This window comes from Anneissia japonica, unplaced genomic scaffold (assembly GCF_011630105.1).
Source record: "Anneissia japonica isolate Jap-2015-1 unplaced genomic scaffold, ASM1163010v1 scaffold597_len517326_cov190, whole genome shotgun sequence".
Lineage (NCBI taxonomy): Eukaryota > Metazoa > Echinodermata > Crinoidea > Comatulida > Comatulidae > Anneissia > Anneissia japonica.
In genome coordinates this window covers 469,542-491,394 of record NW_022699214.1, presented here as the reverse complement: position 1 = coordinate 491,394, position 21,853 = coordinate 469,542, and the positions used below count along the sequence as shown (strand labels likewise).

At 32.8% G+C, this 21,853-nt stretch overlaps 1 protein-coding gene across 3 annotated transcripts in view; it reads left to right on the top strand.

The window, feature by feature from the left end:
* The first annotated feature begins 357 nt into the window (after positions 1-357).
* The window catches only part of LOC117102881, a 31,902-nt gene continuing 10,406 nt past the window's right edge, over positions 358-21,853 (top strand). The window contains exons 1-20 of one of the 3 annotated variants that reach the window (XM_033243326.1): positions 358-765; positions 10,292-10,396; positions 10,874-10,948; positions 11,161-11,265; positions 11,516-12,335; positions 13,238-13,440; positions 14,411-14,559; positions 14,878-15,069; positions 15,417-15,518; positions 16,117-16,134; positions 16,623-16,778; positions 17,210-17,367; positions 17,558-17,772; positions 17,973-18,199; positions 18,654-18,812; positions 19,234-19,363; positions 19,481-19,693; positions 20,095-20,350; positions 20,812-21,109; positions 21,313-21,476. In XM_033243326.1, coding sequence (XP_033099217.1) covers positions 661-765; positions 10,292-10,396; positions 10,874-10,948; positions 11,161-11,265; positions 11,516-12,335; positions 13,238-13,440; positions 14,411-14,559; positions 14,878-15,069; positions 15,417-15,518; positions 16,117-16,134; positions 16,623-16,778; positions 17,210-17,367; positions 17,558-17,772; positions 17,973-18,199; positions 18,654-18,812; positions 19,234-19,363; positions 19,481-19,693; positions 20,095-20,350; positions 20,812-21,109; positions 21,313-21,476 — 3,850 coding nt within the window. In that variant the 5' untranslated portion in view covers positions 358-660. The remainder of the gene's footprint in view (positions 766-10,291; positions 10,397-10,873; positions 10,949-11,160; positions 11,266-11,515; positions 12,336-13,237; positions 13,441-14,410; positions 14,560-14,877; positions 15,070-15,416; positions 15,519-16,116; positions 16,135-16,622; positions 16,779-17,209; positions 17,368-17,557; positions 17,773-17,972; positions 18,200-18,653; positions 18,813-19,233; positions 19,364-19,480; positions 19,694-20,094; positions 20,351-20,811; positions 21,110-21,312; positions 21,477-21,853) is intronic. The other 2 variants (XM_033243328.1, XM_033243329.1) reach the window with 2 other exon arrangements.

The window sequence follows — 21,853 nt, the reverse complement described above, 5'->3', positions numbered from 1 at the left end:
TAAATACTGTAATAACAACAGTGCTCGAATAGGAACATGTTCTGGTTGATCGTATCAAGCATGGCTCATCAACGAAATGTTCATTTATTTCCCTAATAAATATATATAAAACATATTTCAACAAAAACACGTGATACTTTTATATTGCCCTGCTTAAAAAGTAAATGTCAGAAAACTAATTGAAAGCAGATTGGCCAACAGCACCCTATAATCGGATTCGACAATGACGTCATAAGGAACCCTTAGTGTAATAATAAGTCGTGAATTATTCATGTATTGTGCCATGGAAACAAGCAACAATGGGGGAGGGACCGTATGTAAACAGGGTTTCGACCCTCTCCGCAATGAATGGTCTTTTGTACACGCACATCTTAGTAAGGTTGTGGCCTTTGTAGACAGATATATACTAAACCGGAGACGGAGTATAGCAATTGTACATAAGAGTGTAGCATCGGAGAACCTAATAAGCCTATGTTTTAACTTGCATAAATATGGCATAGATGTTCATTAATCTTAGTAGAACAAGCGGTCCCATTGATAGATATTTGTTTTAGCGGATAATCACCTTAACGATACGTTAGTGAGCAGCCAAAGGTTAATACCATCGGGGATGATAAACCTTTTCAAAAGCTCCCAGCTCAACTCAACCGTCAAGTTTACATGATGGGAAGCAATCGTCTTGAAGCCGCCGAGAGATGGTTTAAGTCACCCTCTGCTGAAACGGACAAGGGCTTAATAAAATCATCGGTTTTTCCAAAAGAAAAGGTAAGTACTTGAGTACCATAAATAATAAACCCGTAAGTACAGTATGTGAGATAAGGCTCTAGTACGGTTGACCTCGGATCACCTACTAATACTATACTATTAATACCGGAACTGGCAATATTCAACTTCAAAATCAAGCTATGTCCGGTGTAACTTTCATGTATTCTCATATGCCTTACTGAGTTATTCTGGATGATTCAAGAAAAATCATCATCAAACTAAAATAATGTAAAATATGGAAATATTTAAATATTTACTCAATTTAGGCCCCTAGTTCATCATTTGGATTACATTTAAAAGGCTGAGAAAACTATATTTGTTGTCTCAGATTTAAACTCATTGACGTTTAAATTTTCAATAGCTCTTTTAGTCAACACAGTGCCTCTCTATTTGTCTTCTTATAGGCCTATTTAAAATATCGAATTTTCGTTGATTCATTTTTAAGATATAGTCTTGGTGAAACAATATTGTAATTGTTATAAGCAAAGGTATAATTTTTAATTCAAAATGCCCGGTAAGCATCAATGCATCGTTAGTTGCGGCCTATATTGTTATATACGGTACTGTGCGTGTATCCGTTTTAATTATCTATAATATATTCAACTAAGGGAGCAATAAATACGCATATGAAATTTGTGTAAACGAGAACATTCTGAGAAATTCATCTTTTTGAAAATACACAACACGACACATCCCACGATGCTCTTTTAATCAATCAATGTAAGGCATTCCATTATCACCTTCGTTATGTCGACCTATTTCGATTACCAAAACAAAGAAACATGGTAAGAATTATTATACGGAGTTTTTTTTTTCAATTGAAACGTAATACAACAGGTTTAGGCAACTAAACATGTTTACGTTTGTATTTTCGGAATATGTTGATAATTTTTACCTCTTGACAATTCATACCTATTCTGTTGGTTACAGTAAAATGCAATTTATATTTTAATAGGCCTATAAAATATAATACGTTGTATTGATTAATACACTAATGTGTTGAAATCGACCATCTTCACATATTGGGTTTTATGGATACTTCATGGTTTTTGTCATGTAGTTTGCAACTAAGATTGAGCAAATTTCGGCTTACTCCAGATTTTCAGGCAGTTGGAAAATCATACTCAAGATTGCGAACTCATAGGCTAGAATACGCCACATCAAAAGTAAACACTCTGTGCTCTTACTGAGAAATTCAATTTGGTTATCATGTGCCCTAGATATTGATTTGAGCGGTTACCATTAGTATTACTTTATAGTCCTGACAAGAACTGTTAATGTTGGTTATAAATCTAGGTTAGTTTGCTTTATCGCCATTTGTACAATGAAGTGAACCATTATATAGATTATCTAAATTTACGGATGTTGTATGCATGCTTGAAGTGGTTGTTAAACGTTTCTAGTATATTCAAAAGGTCGCTTAAATTGTCCTGATGGAGACAGTTAAGATAATCGTTCATAAGAATTTTTGAATTGAATTGAAACATCAAAACAAGGACTTATTATTATTATTATTATTCAATAATGTATTATTTCATTATTTTAATAAGACTTATTATTATTCAATAATGTATTATTTCATTATTTTAATAATAGTCTTAATCCTCATTATCATCTTTCCAAAATCTAATAAATACTTGATGATTAATACCAATTCTGATCACAGTACAGTAGTGGTATCTGACGATCGAAAATAAAACGAAACAAAAATAGGCCTAATGGACCCATAGGGATTTGAACCTTTTTCGGTTCACTCGCTGTTTAGCGTCGGTTGGCAAACTATCATCACATGTTACACTGGAAATCTCAATTTCAAGGGTATGGGGCCTGTTTCCGTTATTCAAATTAATTAATAAAAAAACAATTTCCAGTCGGTAAATTGTTTGTAAGTCATGTCGCTCCACTAAAGATACTTTGTTGGTTGTCAGTGACTGCTGAATGCCAGGACATTTTGTGACGAAGTCGAGGTAACACTGAAACTTCAAAAATCATTTAGGGCCTAATTGCTCATTTATAAACACAAGAGATAGATACGTTGTCTTCACAAGGTGTAATACAGAATTGAGTAAAAACATTAAGTGATATTTTGAGATCACAGAGTGTACTTCTAAAGTGAAAATAAATCTATTATTTATTTATAATGACGATTAATGACTTGTTAATTAATGATTTCTCATTAAAATAGATTCTTCACTTCACAAAGTATTCGAAATTCTTTCGATTAAAACGCAACTTTCTTTACAATGATATACTGTGTTAATAATTTAATGCGTTTAATTCGACAATCTTTACTTCCCAAAAAAAGTATTATAATAGGCCTATTGGCATTTTCTAAATACTGTACAACGGATAGTATTAACAATGCGGTTTAGGCCGTATAAATAAATTACTTATTTGATTATGTGAGATTGTACAAAACGTGTGTCGAACACTTTCATGAAGTAACTTTACATCTAACTACAGTGTCAAAAGTTAGCATTTTATATTTTAAAATATTATATTATAATATATATATATAATTATATTATGTATATGCGTTTATATAAATATATATACATAAAGCGGATGATAGCAATGCTGTTTACGTAATGTGTCAAAAGTTAGCATTTTATATTTTAAAATATTATATTATAATATATATATAATTTTATTATATATATGCGTATATATAAATATATATACATAAAGCGGATGATAGGAATGCTGTTTACGTAATGTAAGTTATATATTACTTATTTGATGATGATAACAAATGTCGAATACTTTTAAGACGTTGACTAACGTTCAACTACAGTGTCAAAAGTTAGCATTTTATTTTAAAAGAATATTAGAATATTTACATATTCCACATAAAGCGGATGATATATATAATAGTAATGCTGTTTACGCAATGCAAGTTATATATTATTTATTTGATTATATAACATACCGTACGCATGTCGAATACCTTTAACGTGGACTATACGTCCAAATATAGTGTTAAATGTTAGCATTTTATTTTAAAAAGTATTAGACTATTTACATTTTTCACATAAAATTGAGGATATGTAATAGCAATGCGGCTTAGGCCTACGCAACGTAAGTTATATATTACTTGATATAAACATACTCATATCGGATACTTTTTAACGTTGACTATACGTCCAACTACAGTGTCTTAAAACTAGCATTTTGTTTTTCAAAATATTAAATATATATATATACTATTATATAATATAAGCATGTTGAATACTTCTATGACCCTGATTACACGTCCAAATGTAGTTTCAAATGTTGGCATTTTATTTTAAAAATATTAAATTATTTACATTTTCCACATAAAGCGCATGATGTGTACTATCAATGCTGCTTACACAGTGTAAGTTATATATACTTATTTTATTATTTGAGATTGTATAATAAAACTAGGTCCATAAGTATGTCGAATACTTTCATGACGTCGAATAGTAAATTATAAAATGTCCAATGAGTGTCAAAGCTAAACAGTTAAATAACTTATTTATTGCCAAATTCCGGTAGGCCTATATCCGCTACGTTGAAAGAAGTCGTTATGCACAAAAACAACAAGTTTTATTGAGCAGAAATTCTTCCTATCAGAATGTTCTAATTTGGCGAGTGATTAATTTCGATATGTTCGGAAAACTGTGTATTTTAGTCATTTCAGCCACAAAATCAAGAGTCAGATTTAACACCATACAATATATATATATAAAAAATAAGCATTGATGCCGTCGCTCCTTAACAAAGTTGGCTATGAATGGTTTGACAAATCACATAAATGTCATTCTGAATGTTAATCAAAACATAGATAAAAGTGCATTACACCCTTAGGGGATACGTTACATCTGATTGCAATTCATACATGAATGTTACTCAGTCTTAGCATGTAATTCTATCGTTTGCTTGATTTTCCCCATTATAAATTCGCTTGGAAATTTAGGTTGAGGCCTATAGCTGATCTAATTATTTTAGAGCCGAACAGGCGGGATTTTATAGGCCTATTCTGAACAAAGTATCTGAGTATTCCCAACGCGAACATTTTCAAAAAGTGTTGCGAGTTTAAAATTTGCAATAATGGGCGGTGTCACAGAGATTACCCCACCCCCAGTGAATTCTCCACTTATATTTGTACACCCATATTCATTACAATCTAATCTATTTGTCTAGGCCTATGCAAATTAAATATTACTTGTTTTTAAAAAATCTCCTATTTGAGTTTTTTGGAGGTTTTAATCCAATGTTACTAGCTTATTTGATTATAATCCTACATTTAAAATGATGCATAAATAAAATTTAAACAAAGAGAGATAAAAAAAAAATACAGAAACGGTATAATCGTCCTATTCATGCGTCTGTTAAATAAAGTTAATATAAAGTAAGCCTATCTTGAATGTTATTGTTAACGGTTAGGTTTGTTAGTAAAAAAATCAGGTCTATTTTTATTTTATTCTGCAATTCTTCATCGCTGTACTTTGTCAGTTGGATGAGAATCATTTGAAATAGATAAAAGAGTCCTTAACAACGCCAATGAGTCAAGTTGTCATACACATGTTTTACGAGCTCTCACAAAAACACGACCGCAAATCTGCTGTCGCAACACTTTTATCCTCGAATGTATTCACTATTTTGTGTTCATCAAAATAAAAGAGCCCGAAAAAAACAATAAAGTTCTGTTCTGAGCCTGGTAAAATTATCGATCGGCTCATCATTTGTTTGATGTGATTGCTAACTCCCTGCTTATCCCAAAAGACCAAACCTTGTCTCGCTACTCATCTTATCCTCCTCTTGTTTACTTTAAATCGTTTGGGAGTAGTTGATTGTTAGTAAGAGTTCATGAAAATAAGTAATGAATACATAGGATAGGATAATGTGTGTATATATCACGCGGTACTGAAGTTAGCTTTAGTGTGTCGGTATCATCTTAATACAGTTCGCTCTCCAATTCGAGACCATCTTTGGGACGTGAAATTTTTTTGGGGGGTGGGGGGTCCTCTGGGTTGGTCTCCAGTTAGAGGGCTAGCTTTGTGTTAAAAAGTTGAAGATCGTTATTTGAGTCGTTGTTTAATACTTGTGCATATTGCAATTACTCTCTCTTATACACCTCTAGATGTGTATAAGAGACAGTATATATAGTGACCAGTAGCGATGTATATATATATATACATTGAAGAAGAAAATATTTGACTATAACTATTAACTTGAAATTAACTCTTTCAACAACTGACACGGAGATTCGAAAAGATAATTCTATTCAAACCATTTTTCTATGTTAGGGGTACTGCTCCTTTCCTCCGTGGGGGTAATATTTGCTTTGTGCTATTGAGCCTTTTATAATCCAGAAACACTCTGCAATTAACTCTTTCTACAACCGACATGGAGATTCGGGTATTTATAACCTCGTCAATCTACCATTTATATATTTCCTATTCCTATAAAAATGTGTTAAACTTAATAAACCATCTAGGCTATTTCTACCAAATGGTACATTTTAACGGATGTGATACTAATATGATGAAACAACTAGTGGACTGTATGTGTGTGTGTGTTTTTTTTATATAACTACAGCTATAACTTTTGTTTTGTTTATAACTACTACAAAAAAATAGTTCTATTCAAACCATGTTTCTCTGTTAAGGTGCTTCTTTCCTCAATGGGGGTAATATTTGCTTTGTGCTATTGAGCCTTTATAATCCAGAAACACTCTGCAGGAGTTATATTTCTCATAAGATTAGATAACTTTATTATTCCACTAAGTGAATCTCTTTGCTCGCCATAAGGCCCCATAAAAAAAATTATTAGTTTATCACCCTATCAAAGAATAAAAACTGATGAGGGAGGGAGGTTTTTTGGTTGTTTTTTTTTTTGCTAATCCCGCCCCCATTTTACCGATGATCACAAGTAAATCAATGGTTAGAGACACATATATAAAAAGTCATAAGAATGGAATCAAATTTATATTTAAAAAATATGTTTTTGTTGTGCCAGTAAGCATTTTTGCAATAAAACCATGCTTTTCAAGTGAAAAAAGATGGAAAAGGACCGTTTGAAATGAAAATATATTTTGATTGAAAAAAAAAAATCAGATTTTTCCCAAAAGTGATGAGGGAGCGGGTGATAAACTAATAATTTTTTTATGGGGCCTAATACAGATGATTAAATACGGTATACATAAAAATATACATGATTACAGTCATGATCATAAGATATAGCAAAGGCACTAACTAAAATAAAATTATTATTATCATTATCAATATAATTATTATTATATTTTATTATTATTATTATTATTAATATATTATTAGTATTATTATCATGCAATTAGAAATAATTTTAGTTTATTCATTCGTTATTTACTTTAGCTTTTCAACAAAATCACAGTAGCATATAATAATAACAATATTCATTAAAAAAACTAATTAACGAATAATGTCATCTTCAATCTATTATGTAATTCGACAGGGAATCACTTTTTCATTCTGTCGATATACAGTACGCATGGCCACATGTATCAACACATGACCACATCAGTGCGCCTTACATATACCTTGTATATTCTTTTCACACTGTCATCATTCTTTTGCATAGAATGTAATGTATGCAATATGGTCACGACTTGTAAAACAGCGAGATATTGAGCTCATGGGCCTAAAGCCTGGTTTTCACTAGGTGAATTCTCATGTGCATTCACATTTCTATCGGAATTTTCGCTTCAGCGAAATCAGTAGTTCGAACTGTTTCTACTTTTTGCGAAGCGAAAAAATGCGCAACCAATCAGAGCTCAGGAAGCGAACCCTCGGTTTCGATTCGCGCGAATAAATTCGTCTCGTGGAAACAGGCTTTAAGCTTGGTTTCCATACAATCGCTACAGCCTATCGATTGAACTAAACACTTTTAGCGACAGTGTAGCGATTTAAAAGAAAGCAGGCTTCAAATTTGAGATAACAGTTTTGAATTTCAGCTCTTGTTTTACTTAGGAAGGTTTTATTTTTAATACTTGTGCACATTGTAATTAATTTAAATGACCTTTAAAAATGTTCAGATTTGATTTGGATTTTTTTAATATACAGTAGGCCTATATGTACTAATCGAAGTGAAGGTTAAATTTTTGTACTGTACGTGGGGTAAAGACATTTTCAGTGTCGTAAATGTTATTTCTTGATATATGTAGGTCTATATATTGCAAAGTCAGTAAATTGTATTTAAAAACAAGCAGGGTAAATAAATTATCTTGTGTTTTATAAGCAGACTCAACCTATGATCATAAAAGTTATACAAACCTTACGTTTTCACAAATTTAATTCATGAGTGTAATTTTCTTATATATACTCCGAGAGTACAAACTACATCATCAATTAATGTCCCAGTATGTATCACATTCCAGAGATCGTAATGTCCATCATTAGTTTTTTTTTAGATGGTCATACCGTTGACTAGATTTATTACTGAAACAAATCAAAATCAGTATTAGATTTATTATTCGAAGTAGATTGCTTAAACGATTGGTAGTTTTTTTTCTAAAACAACAAAATAACTTGATTAATACCTTAGACTGTGTCAAAGTTATTTTTAAATTAACTGGAAACTCGATCTCATAAATTATACAGGATTATTTAAAAATACATGGTTTAAATTTATTATGACCAATGACATTGGGTGTCAATGAGAGTATATAATCACCTTAATCTTTATATATGTATAATATTACTAACCTTGATATTGAAACAGCGTATTCGAATTGTATTACACAAAACACTGTAGGCCTATACTCATAAAATATAAATTCATTTATTTCAGTTATTTATTAAGGCTTGACACAATGTCATGAGCAAGATGTGATCTCATGGGAACAAGAAGTCGAAGCCATTCTTCGGGTTTCAAATATGGCTGCCTAGCAACCACACCTATGTTTATCCAAGTCCTATAAAACGCGGGCAGGGCAATCTCAAGTATATTTTTTGGTTTGCTCTATTTCCTTGATGCAATTAAAACCATCCAAGAAGCATGGAAGTTAGGCTACGCTGTTGAAATCTTTATTTCCAATTGTTTATTTATTACTGGTACGGTACCGTTCTTGTTTTCTTCGACCTCGCTGATTGTATAGACAGTATTGATTTACATTGAAACAAATTGATTGGCGGTCTTAATAATCCAAAGGATCTGTTGTTCACCATACGATTGAGACTCATAAAGTATTAATACTGTGTACCTAGTAAAACCAAAAACGCTTTATAATAAAACCCCGTTCATTTACTACGTAAACCTAATCCGATTTTGAGGGCCGTGAATCCTCCTCTAGATGTTTGCACATGTTACTATTCATACACAATGGAAACTGCATTCGTTAATTGTATCATCAGAAAAGCACTACAGTATAGAGAATGATTTTTTAAATATTCACATTGATGTCTTCTGCCTTATCACCTTAGTTAAAACACTGAGATTATTTATCAACCCAAAAGGGTTTCAACAATATGAGAAATGAGTGCTTACTTATTATGTATCAGATTTCGAGGGTTGTGATTCCTCCTCTATGTGTTTGCACATGTTCCTATTCATACACAATGGAAACTGCATTCGTTAATCGTATCATCAGAAAAAAAATAAAGAGAATTATTTTTATTATCCACATTGATGCCTTCTAGCTTATCACCTCAGTTAAAACACTGAGTTTATTTATCAACCCAAAAGGGTTTCAACAACATGAGAACGAGTGTTTACTTATTATGTACTTGGTATTTACTGATTATCTTTTAATTGCTGTACGTGATACATGGACATTTAAATAAAACTTAATAAGACCAACGAGAAAGTTTTCTTCAAAAGTTTGTGTGGGAATACGCGTATGCCCCATGTTCGTGATATGCAGTAGTTAGGCATATGCATAGGTATTTTATCACATTATCGTTCGATTTTCCACTCCTGCAGCTCTACTTGGGTTCACAAAAAAATTATTAGAATAATACCTGAATGCTTGATACGCCATGGAACGGACAAAAGGTGTGTCAAGAATTAAGAAAGCAAACGTTGATTGATGAGATTCTGAGCTAAGTCTAACTGAGGACAACACGTGATTTATACAACTTTACGTTATAAGAAAACCGGACTTATGGTTTGCTTATGACTTTAGGCTGTTATTTCAACAAACATAGCATATCAATCACTGTCAGAAACAGTAACTCTGACCGCACATTGTACAGTAAATTCAAAGTTTTATAGAACTTGGTCTGTAATAGGTTCCTTGCTCAAATTATTAATAGGTTTAGCATTTGAGAACGTAAAATATGGACCTGACTTTATACAACCATAGCTAAACCTGTTGCAACATAATAAAACTGTATTTAAATCCATGTACAATTAATAGATAATTACGAGTTTATTTAAATAAAATTTAATTTAAATCTGGATATACATATTTCAATTCTTTTTTAAAAAATCATTCAATTAAGAGTAATTTTAATTGCTGTCAGATCATTCAATTTACCATGAAGATTTCTTCGATGAACTTAAGGCTGTCTTCTTTTTCCAGCATCATCGACGATCAGTGACTACTCTGCCACCAATGACGGACGATCTGAACACCAAAACAGCCAGGGGAAAAATCATTTCACAGTCTATCGTACCGGGTATTGATGTATGTACAGTATTATTATTGTTAAGTCTTTGGAGTTAATGATAATTTGCTTAAGCCTTTCCTGAACGATTGTTGTTAAAATCAAAATATATTATAAACTACACCATGCCAGGGTTCGTTCACCCTAATTTTGACATAAGTTATTTTGATCCTAAACTTTCCTTGTACATCTTCAGGATTAAAAATGAACGAATAATGCTGGACAAAATAGAATATCGAATTTAGGTCATCAGTTTCAACATTTACAGAGCAGAATGAAAAGTACAGGAGCTGACTCGTACATTGTCATTGCTGTATGCATGTCCTATTAAGTTTGGGAATGGGAACAAAAAATGTGTATTTTTAATGTGTCTACGAGTATTTGCATGGGCATGCCGAGATGAATCAGCATAGGAAGATAGGTCTACCCTTCAAATTCCCTTTTAATTTACTGTAGATACCTCTTGACTATATTAAATATTTGCTTTCTTCAATTAGGGTGGCGATAACCACTTGAAAGGTAAACGAAGGATAAGCCAGGAGTCGAACCATATGATTGTTACCCATTTACGTGTAAGTAGGCTGGTAAATAAAAAGATAAGAAACTATTAACAATTATATTGCGACAACCAACTATATTACTGTATTTGTACATATGACCTATCTCAACATAACATACGGTAATCAATACAAATAATAATGTTACGATATTCACATGCCATATAGATAGCTGTTTGATTGGAGATGGTAACATTCATTATTTAAAATCGTCTCGTTTACTTTAGCGGAAGCTTCGCCAACGTATGAACCAATGGTATGACGATACAATTTCATTAAGTGATGACGAAACATCTTCAATTCAACAAAGTCAAATTCAATCTCCCGTTAAGGTATTTTTTTAAAACTTTTAAATGAAAAAAAAGTGCCATCTATTTGTATTTCATTCAATATTATGACACAAATATGAACATGTTAAATGCTTATGTTTGAGCTTGGTAATATTCATTAATTTAATTATACCTATTGTTTTCATTGGTTAGTTTAATTCATACGTTTTCTAGTTGATGTTTTTATTATTTATAGACTCTGTTTCAAACCACACCAAATCGCTCGTTACCGTACTTAACTTGATTCTTTCAGAGTTCATCAAGGCAAGATATTTTCCACAAATATAATGACATTGGTGGTAGATTAAGCAAAGAAGGTCACGCTAAAGACGGCCTTTATCCAGTACCACAACGTTTACCATCCGAAAATGTGAGCCTTGAGCTCATCGGAAAGTTTGGAAAACATCCTGACACCAAAATGGCAGAAAAGCTCCGCCGAGTGTCGGATGCTGGTCTACGGTCTTCAGTCTTGATAAATGGCAACAGAGAATTAGTTACAATAAATGCTGGACTCGATAAAAGACTCTCAATGTTGAAAAACGCTAATTTTTCAATTGATGTTGAAAAGAGAGATGTAAAGGATTCTGTAAAGCTTGAACCTCTTCATGCATCTACATTTGATGTAAACTTTGTTTCAAAGACGCCCTCTGATGGCACACAATCTACTGCGAGCACAAGAAGTGGCTCATCAAGGAAGAGATCATCTGGAACCGATAGGAGTTTGTCCCCCGTTGATTTTAAAAACTATGAAAACAATGTCAGCTTTCCAGGAACACCCATCAAATTACCAGCGATATCAAGTAATGTTCCACCCACCAACAGTGAAGTACTTTTAACTGCTACTATGGACAATGATACAGGTCGTTTAGATGATGATGTATTAGAGGAAGACACCTCATGTATAAGCCCAGTGCCTGAGCAATATCCTTATATCTTAGTAACTGAGGAGGCTAATACAGTTGAATGTTTTGATTGGGAGGACGCATTTCATCGAATACTAAAAGGAAATGTTAATATACGTTGTCCGGTTGAAACGAAGATTATCCAAATTTACCTCTCATCCACATTTCCAGGTAAGATTAAGTCTATGGTTGTCAATAATGCAGCAGTGGCTCCAGACGGGGGTCTGAACAAAAAGGGCCTACTAGATTCTCGGTCTGAGTCCCGGAATAAAACATCCCTGGTAGGGTAATCACGGGGAAAGTTTTTATGGCTTAATTTGGGATTGGCAATAAAAATAGCGTCATTTAGATATGTAAATTATATATATTTTTTAATTTTTGATCCGACGACCTCGTCGTGGCGTGTCTAAACATGTCAAACAGGGGTGGGGGTGTAGGGAGGCAAATGCACTCCTTCCCCCTCTCCATTGGCCACCACTGCAATAATGTACCGGTACTAAACGAACTAGATATTACAGCCTGTAAAATGCTACTCGAAGATATCACAGCCCGTCAATCATTTAAGAATGCATAATTGAAAATACTTCGATCGTCTGACGTGTTTCCTCATTATAAATATAAGCCTGTGTAGTGTATGTACATGACGTGTTTACCACCTATCAAACCAATACATTCAAGTTAGCAAATATTTTAAGAATACATATTTTACACCCGATATATCAAGTGTATGGAAAGAACAACTGTATTGTTTGGAAAGTAGATAGAATATTATCACAACAGGTTCTTATCAAATAGCCACTGGAGACTAAATAACCAATATCAAATTGCATCTGTCCCAGAGATTTACCAGCTACCATGCACTTGGTAGTGACACTGAATAAAAAGGGTTTAAGGCATACGATAGTTATCGGGTATTTATATACTTCATTTAATTCCACAAAGGCGCATAACTGTAAGGCAACGGGAGGAGTAAACATTAATTATAAGCCATATGAAATTGATATGTGTGCATACACGTTCATCGTGATTAGGCCTATTATATACCTGTATTGTTTGTGATTTTTTTTTTGTAGATTTCATTGCCGAGAGAACGTCAATTATTGGTAAAGCAGTTCCGAGACTGAAGCAGTATTGTCGTGACAGGGGGTTTGAATTCCAACTCCGCGATCACAACTGGGGCTTAAAAGACACTAACACTGACGATCACTCTCATACCAAACTCTGCTTAAAGGAGCTGAAGTCTTGTCAGAGACTATCAAAAGGCCCTAATTATGTAGTATGTTTTGTTTTTTTTTATTCGTAGAAAAGTTATAATTATATATTTTTTACATTTCTACAGTATCTTTAGATATTTTGAATCTGTTTCATCAGAGATCGATATTTATATTACGGTGATGATAGAACAAAATATACATCATCCAACAATAAACATAAGGAAACATTAAAGAAGTCTTGTCAGAGACTATCAAAAGGCCCTAATTATGTAGTATGTTTTGTTTTTTTTTATTCGTAGAAAAGTTATAATTATATATTTTTTACATTTCTACAGTACCTTTAGATATTTTGAATCTGTTTCATCAGAGATCGATATTTATATTACGGTGATGATAGAACAAAATATACATCATCCAACAATAAACATAAGGAAACATTAAAGAAGTCTTGTCAGAGACTATCAAAAGGCCCTAATTATGTAGTATGTTTTGTTTTTTTTTATTCGTAGAAAAGTTATAATTATATATTTTTTACATTTCTACAGTACCTTTAGATATTTTGAATCTGTTTCATCAGAGATCGATATTTATATTACAGTGATGATAGAACAAAATATACATCATCCAACAATAAACATAAGGAAACATTAAAGACTTTTGGTATATAACTAGCTAGGATACTCTTTAGCAGTGCCAATGAATGATCATTAAAATGATTTACAAAAGAGGCTTGCGATCCCAAAACCAGCATTAGTGACCAAAAAATGAAAATTTACTTATCATTTTATCCTTATTCTTCACATTATAAGCTATATATATATATATATATATATATATATATATATAGGTGATTTACTGGAATCGACTTACTTTTGCCAAATTTATGAATAAAAGTATTATGGCTCCTCTGAATTAAGTTATACAATACTGCCACATTTTAATGTTTAATTACTCAGTCCAACGATTAGCGATAGTATGCTTGTTTTGGAATGACAAGCCTCAAATATTAAAAACAGTGTATTTCTATTGCAGTTATTACTGGGACAGAAGTACGGTCAATGCCCATTACCATCCGTTATCACAGCCTGGGAATACCGAGCAATAATTGCTGGCCTTCAACAAGAAAAGGAGTTCTATGTTAACCTATATAGACCAATATCTAAAACTACCACAGGAAATGGGTAAGAACATTCAAAATATTTGGTTTATTTTTTTTAATTAATTAACGTTTTTTCTACTAAATCATACACAATATGAATTGAATAGGCCTAGGTAAAGATACCACTATCGAACTTGAAATAATAGTAGTGATATTACAATAGTGATAATGACAATAATAATGATGATGATAGTGATGTTAATAATAATGCTGATGATGATAACGATGATGATCGAGCGACAACACACAATAAATAATGTAGTTGTCGAACCCCAGAGACTGCACAACCTCTATATTTTCGTTAATACAATGTTTCAAATAAATTTCCACCATTTTTCAGGGGTGACTCCCTAGAAGTTCCATCTCAGAATTCCAACGATGGTAAAGGATTCGTTGATTCGGTAGTAGCTGCGTTTGCACATAAAGTCAGTATATCCAAGCAAGATGAAAGCCAAGGAGCCAGATCGAGATCAGGATCTTTCAATGCAACTCCTTCAAGAAAAACGTCACAAACAAAACAACCTCAAATTAAGTAAGTCAATTTTAATCTTAAACCCATGGACAGACATTTATATCTACAGTAATTACTTATAATTTATAAATCAGGTGTCTGATATTAAATTTACCGTACTTAAATAGGGTCTAAGTACATATACATTGTTGGACTATTTGGACTTCAGCAACGATGCGAATCTTAGCATGTGCAGAATTTAGTAGGTAGCGTCTGGCGTTTTGACTCAGACAGACTGAACCTTCTTCAGAGAAATGGAATGGTAGACTAGGTCGAAACGTCAGGCATACAATTATCGATTAAGAAAGGTGTTCATAGTTTGCGTCTGTTAAGCAAAATTTACTTGGACATTTTAATGCTATCATCAGACGATCGTCTGTAAAGAAGAGTACCAAATTCCACGTTGCCGCCAAGAGAGTAGTGACGACACTGCGGTCCTTCAGCATTGGACCAGCAATTCAAACCAAGCGGTAATTTCTCTTGGAATTGCAGTGACTATAATAAAGAAAATCAATTAAACTAAACCAATGCACATCTTTGTCAACAAGTCTTGAAATTAACTGTTTGAAAAGAAGTTATGTTCTTAATATTCAATCTGGTTTTTTTTTCAGTACTGATTGGATTTAATCATTTTATAGTGGTATAACATTTACAGCATAGGCTAACTTAAAAAAGCTATTTGAATAAATAACGTGATATAGGCCTATACATATTGGTTTTATTTGATTATATATTATGGAACACTGTTATACTGTATTCTCTTTAGCATTCCAATTTTACACTGCTTTTATTTTCCAGCACGAGTAAACTAAGCAATAATATCTTGTCGAAATTATACCACATGAAAATATTGCCGTGAAAATTTATAAAATAACAATAAATTGGTATTTATAAATACTCTATAAATAGAGTAAATAAACTCGAATAATGTGTTCACTCAAATATGATAAATGATAGAAATTACCGTTATTGTAATAGTTTGCTTAATATACTTCATTGTTCTTAATTAAATTAAACGTATCGTATCATATTCACTAATATCTTGCTTTAATTTTAACGCTGCCTTAGGAAAGGAACAGTAATAGTGTAAGTAGATGATACACGCACATTCTGGCTGATACGTGTGCCCTTATCCAATTATTATTGTATGTGTTAATTAAATTGTTTCATGCCTTTTTGATTTATAAATACAGGCGATCAAACAACTTCTAATCTCAGAATCTGAGTTTATTTCACATATGACCTGTGGCCTATCTTATAATAAAATAATCGTATGTACTTTTAGATAACTATTTATTATAACGGACCGTATGTATAAGTTTTGTGTTTGTGGACATGCAAATCTTCCTGGTCGTATTCTGATTGGTCGGTTGTTAGGTTTAACTGACAGTCCTGGAAGGTCTCACAAATACGGTCGTTCACGTACTTTTGCGTGTTCGCTTCGTGGGACCGTAGAAACCATATCCAAGGGGCGGGGACTAAAGGAATGGCATATTGTAACTTTGCAAATGATTTTCATGTTACAGGTATCCATTTTCTAATAAATTATTAAGTTGATATTATTATTTTGGTAGTGAAGACCTTGAGAATGATGTAAAAGATGAAATAGTCGATGATTCAAAGGAAAAAGCAGCCGAAAGAAAGTATGATGCTGATATTAACCTCGTAAATTCTTGGTATAAGCTGGATGAAAATTCTCTACCTCATGTATACAGGCTTCAGTGTATAAGGTAATAAATACAGGTTTAAAATATCTATATATATAATTCTAATATTATTAAAAGAATAAAAGATTGCAAGTAATAACTTCCACAAAACAACCATTATGCTAAAAAATTAAAATATTTTAATGGCCTTGAATGAAAGCTAATTATATAAAATTATTCCAATAATGTTTTACTTACTTATCGCTCATGGGTAGTGAAGATTATCTCCACCCAAACACGTATCTCTCTCTTTCTCTCGGCAGTGCGTATCTATGTGGTATAGGGTCGTCCTCTATTTCGTTCGCTTTCCAGAGTCCAATTCATTGCTATTCTTACATTATCATCCTTTTCTTTTTATAAAGATATATCCAATCCATCTCCATCTTCTTTTTAAAACCTCCTTACTAATCTCGATTGTATCTTATGTTTTATGACGTCATTATATTCAAACTCAGCTCGCAATTCAAAGACTTTTGCAGTCCCGATAAACAGAAGAAGCAGAGAGCTTTGAATCAATGGCGAAGTATTCAGAAAAAACTACAAGACGTCATAGGCAAATTTGTTAAAAGCGTACTTACCGATCAGGATCGGATTCGTGAATTTAACACATCGGGTAAGTTTAGTACAGAATGATCTGGTGTTCTATTAAAAATAATTAACAGTACCTTTAGTAGAGAGAGTTTGGAACAATAATTCTTTATCTGTCAAGCATACATGACGTAGTGATTGTCAATTATTTAAGTTTTTGTCGATCAACTCTATTATATACAACGTTGAACTGTATATTATTGTTTAAATCTTAGTTGTAGAGCGTGAGGCTCAACAAGCTGTCCTTAACCCTGATATTGACACGACTACCAAAGTGCAATGTTTTCAAAGAAGATTCGAGAATCTGAAACAAAACTTACAAGATTTTGCCGCAAAGGAATACACAGATCTATTGCCGATGAAAGCTGAATCTGATCCGGTGCTTACTCAAAAAGCGGAAGAATTAATAGATAACAAAATCCTACAGAAGGTAAGAGGAACACAAAAGAAATACATAAAAATATGATAAATGATAATAACAATAATAAGGATAATAATAAAATAAATGTCATTATTATAGTCTATAATTATTATATAGGACCAAATAAATATGTGGTAGGCCTATTTCGATATTTTTTTTACGCCTAATGACGCAACAGTTAATTTGTTGTTATTTGTTTAAAATTTCAGCTTAGTTTAGCAAACCTGCATACATACACCATATCCTGGGATCGGGAAGGTATTAACCCAGACGGAAATCGCAACCATAAGCATTATTTGGACAAGTTAGCAAACGAGTTTCATGATTCCCTCAAAATGAAAATAGAACCAATGATTTTATCTGAAAATTCCAGCAAGTCAGAGATGAACCAATTCTATGAAGAGCTATCCCAGCATATCAAATTTATTTACCATAGGTAATAAATTAGAGTCAATATGTATTTTATATTTTTGTCTCCAAGAATTATGTAAACGCTATCCGAGCATATCAACTTTATTCACCATAGGTAATGAATTAAATTAGAGGCAATATGTATTTTATATTTCTTGTCTTCAAGAATTATGTAAACACTATCCCAGGATATCAAATTTATTCACCATAGGTAATAAATTACAGTAAATATTTATCTTGACTTCAAAAATCGTGTAAACTATTTGTTTATAGCGGGTCATTGTCTAGCTACTGAATAAGAGTCACGGCCACATAAAATGTTCAATAAATGGTGATAAATAGAGACTGGAAGTAGTACATTATTATATAAACTGATGAAAGCCTAATGATTAAGGATTAACTCTAAGTTAAAATTTAATTCTAAGCTTAAATATATGGATATACCTATCTGATGACCAAATTCTGTTTTATATTCGCAGATCAAACTGTTTCTTTGGGTTTGGTAAAGTTCTCAGTAATATTAAAGAATATTTGTGCAATACAACCAACCAGCTCCTCATATTGCATGGTAAAGCTGGCTGTGGAAAATCTAGTCTGATGGCCAAGGCATCGCTTATGTTACCTTCATGGACGAAAGGGTAAGGAATTATTAGAAATAAAACATATGTTTTATAATAAATTGACTTTTCTGCTAAGCCCTGTCCATTGGATATTATTGCCAAGGTAACACAAAACGACAGCGCAAAAATAAGTAAACACGTGCGTTTATGAGACAACACGTGCATTTGTGCGACAATCTTGGTCTTGTTCTTATTGGTCAGTGTTCTTATTGGTCAGTGTTCTTATTGGTCAGTGTTCTTATTGGTCAGTGTTCTTATTGGTCAGTGTTCTTATTGGTCTTGTTCTTATTGGTCAGTGTAGGCTTGATTGAATACTCCGAAAAGGTCAATTTATTAGTTTTCTTGCGGTATATCCTACTATTACAACAGCAAAAAAATGAAAGTCTTTCCAAAGAAAAATTTTAATGTGATAATAAAGGTTTATATCTTTTCTCTATAGGTCAAAACTTGCTATAGTTGTGAGATTCATCGGAGCTACAGCTGACTCTGAAATGGCCCGTTGTTTACTCAGGGGCATGTGTATTCAAATTTCGAATATATATGATCTAGATTCAACAACGATACCAGAGGTAATATTTACATTTCTATACAGTTTCATTTACTGTGTTGACATATATATATATTATGCAAATTTGCTATTTCACGAATAGCTCTATGATGTGTTATAAATTTTGTTTTAATTATAGGATTATTTTGGATTGATCAATGATTTCGCTGGAAGAATACAGGCTGCAAGTTACGAGCGCCCTCTGGTAATCTTTATTGATGGCCTTCATCAAATGTCGCCGGAGAATATTACAGCTAGCGAAGGATGGCTGCCAAAAGACATACCTCCAAATGTTCACATTGTTTTATCATCTGCGGATGATGCTTCATATACGACGTTTAAATCATTGAAGGTAATATATACATTTTATTTTAATTTTTTAATCTAGCGACGACAATACTATGTAAACACTTGGAATATTAGTATTTGGCTTGACCGCCGACACAAAATCTGGGAGATATAAAATTGGCTTTTTTTCCTCTCTTTTTGTAGAAAAACTACGGAGGTATAAAAAACCAAAAAACCGAAAATACTTGTATAATGTGTTAAAATGTTCCGTATTCCATAGGGCTCCCTTATGCATCAGACCTATAATACAGTTTAGAATGTAGAGATGTTTTGTTAGTAGTGAAACTAATTTGACAGGAGTTTAACAAAGTACCCCGAAATCTGTTGGTACGCATGTTAACCACCATTCAAATGCTCCACTACGGTACATCACTAATTGAATATTATCTTATTTATAATACACAGAAACAATTTCCGTCTGCGAATTTCTTACAAGTGCCTGATTTATCAGAGAGGGAAATTTCCACCATATTGTACCATCACCTATCGCTCGGAAATAGAACATTGACTGAAGAACAACAAAGCTACTTAATTGATTGTGTACTTGAAAACCCAACACATCTGTATCTTGAAATGGCAATAAGAGAAGCACTAAAATGGAAAAGCTATTCACTCCAAAAGGAAACGCGTTTAGGAAGCACATCTAAAAAGCAGATAAATGGTAGGTTACTTATACAGTTTTGTAGCAGTGCTAAATATGAATAAACGAATACACAATATATAGTTATTCATACATAATCCAAGTTACTTGTGGTAACGAGTATATGTTGAGATTTATTTTATTGTTAATTGCGTTTACACAAAAATCCAACGTTTAGATAGGAAAGGGATTCATTCCGATCAACAAAAACAGAACCTTGGTAAGCATGAAAATGTTTACATCCATTACGATCCTCGAAAAATCGGGAGATGGTAAGAGAAACTCTGGATTGGAAGGAACACTAATAGAGCAATTTCCCGATCCAAATAAACCTTTTTAGCAAAAAGAAATCTTACCTGTATTATGATGATACGCTATATTATTATTGTCGATTTTGAAAATTCGAATCTATAAATCTTCTACTTGATAGGCTCCGAATACAATATATCTAAAACATCAATGCCAAAAATGTTTTGTTTCAGCATTTTTTCTATCTTTGGAGCAATCCATCGGTGAACCAGTTGTACGCAGGGCAATAGGTTATTTGACGGCATCTAAGTGTGGGCTTACGGACAACGAAATGGAGGACCTTCTTTCGTTAGATGAAGCTGTCATGGATGACATTGTGAGTACAAATGGGACTCCGTTGCATCGTCTTCCTCCGGCTATATGGTCCAGGATGAAGGAGTTACTTAATCCCTACCTCACTCGGACTACTTGCTGTGGACTAATATTATACCGGTGGGCATATCACCTGTTCAAAGAGGTTGCAACTGAAAGGTATATACTCGGATTTATGTCCAATTGCAAATATTTATAAATTATTATTTGGCATATTCAAAAAAAGTCTCACACATCGAAAATAGCCGTACTGATTCTGTAGTGTAATGTAAACGTCACCATCATCATTACCATTTACAACATCACATTATTATGATCGTCATAATTATTCTTATTATTAGTATTACTGTTCTTGTTTACAGGTATCTCTTATCTAAAGACAAAGCACCATCTTATCACCTTGCACTCGCCGAATATTTTTCTGGTAAATGGGCTGACACACCTAAACCTTGTAAATCAAGTGAACAAGGAAAACTGCGGTTTGTGGATTCTCAGTTATTAGCGTACGAAAGTAATTTGTCTCCAGGTATATGATCTTAATTTATTAATATACATCATCGGTCAATTTATCATTTGCATTGTATTACGTTGTTGGCTATAAGTCTGGGTTTGAGGTTCACTGATTAAATAGCTCCCTCTGAATACCTATAGCCTAGAGTGTGCTGTTCATTGTTATTGTCCTGAGAGCTATGCTGGCAGAAGCATAAGCTTCTGGCAGGGTCACCCAAGCCAGAAAAGTCAAAGGGCGTTAGGACATGTGCACCAGCAAGGGTCTCTGGAACCCCAATTTACAAGAGTGAAAGAGTTATCCAAAATATACACTGGTCACCAGAAGTTTTGGTTACGGTATCTGTTCTTTCTTCCTATTTTGTCTATGAATTGTGTTTAACCATTCAATATATA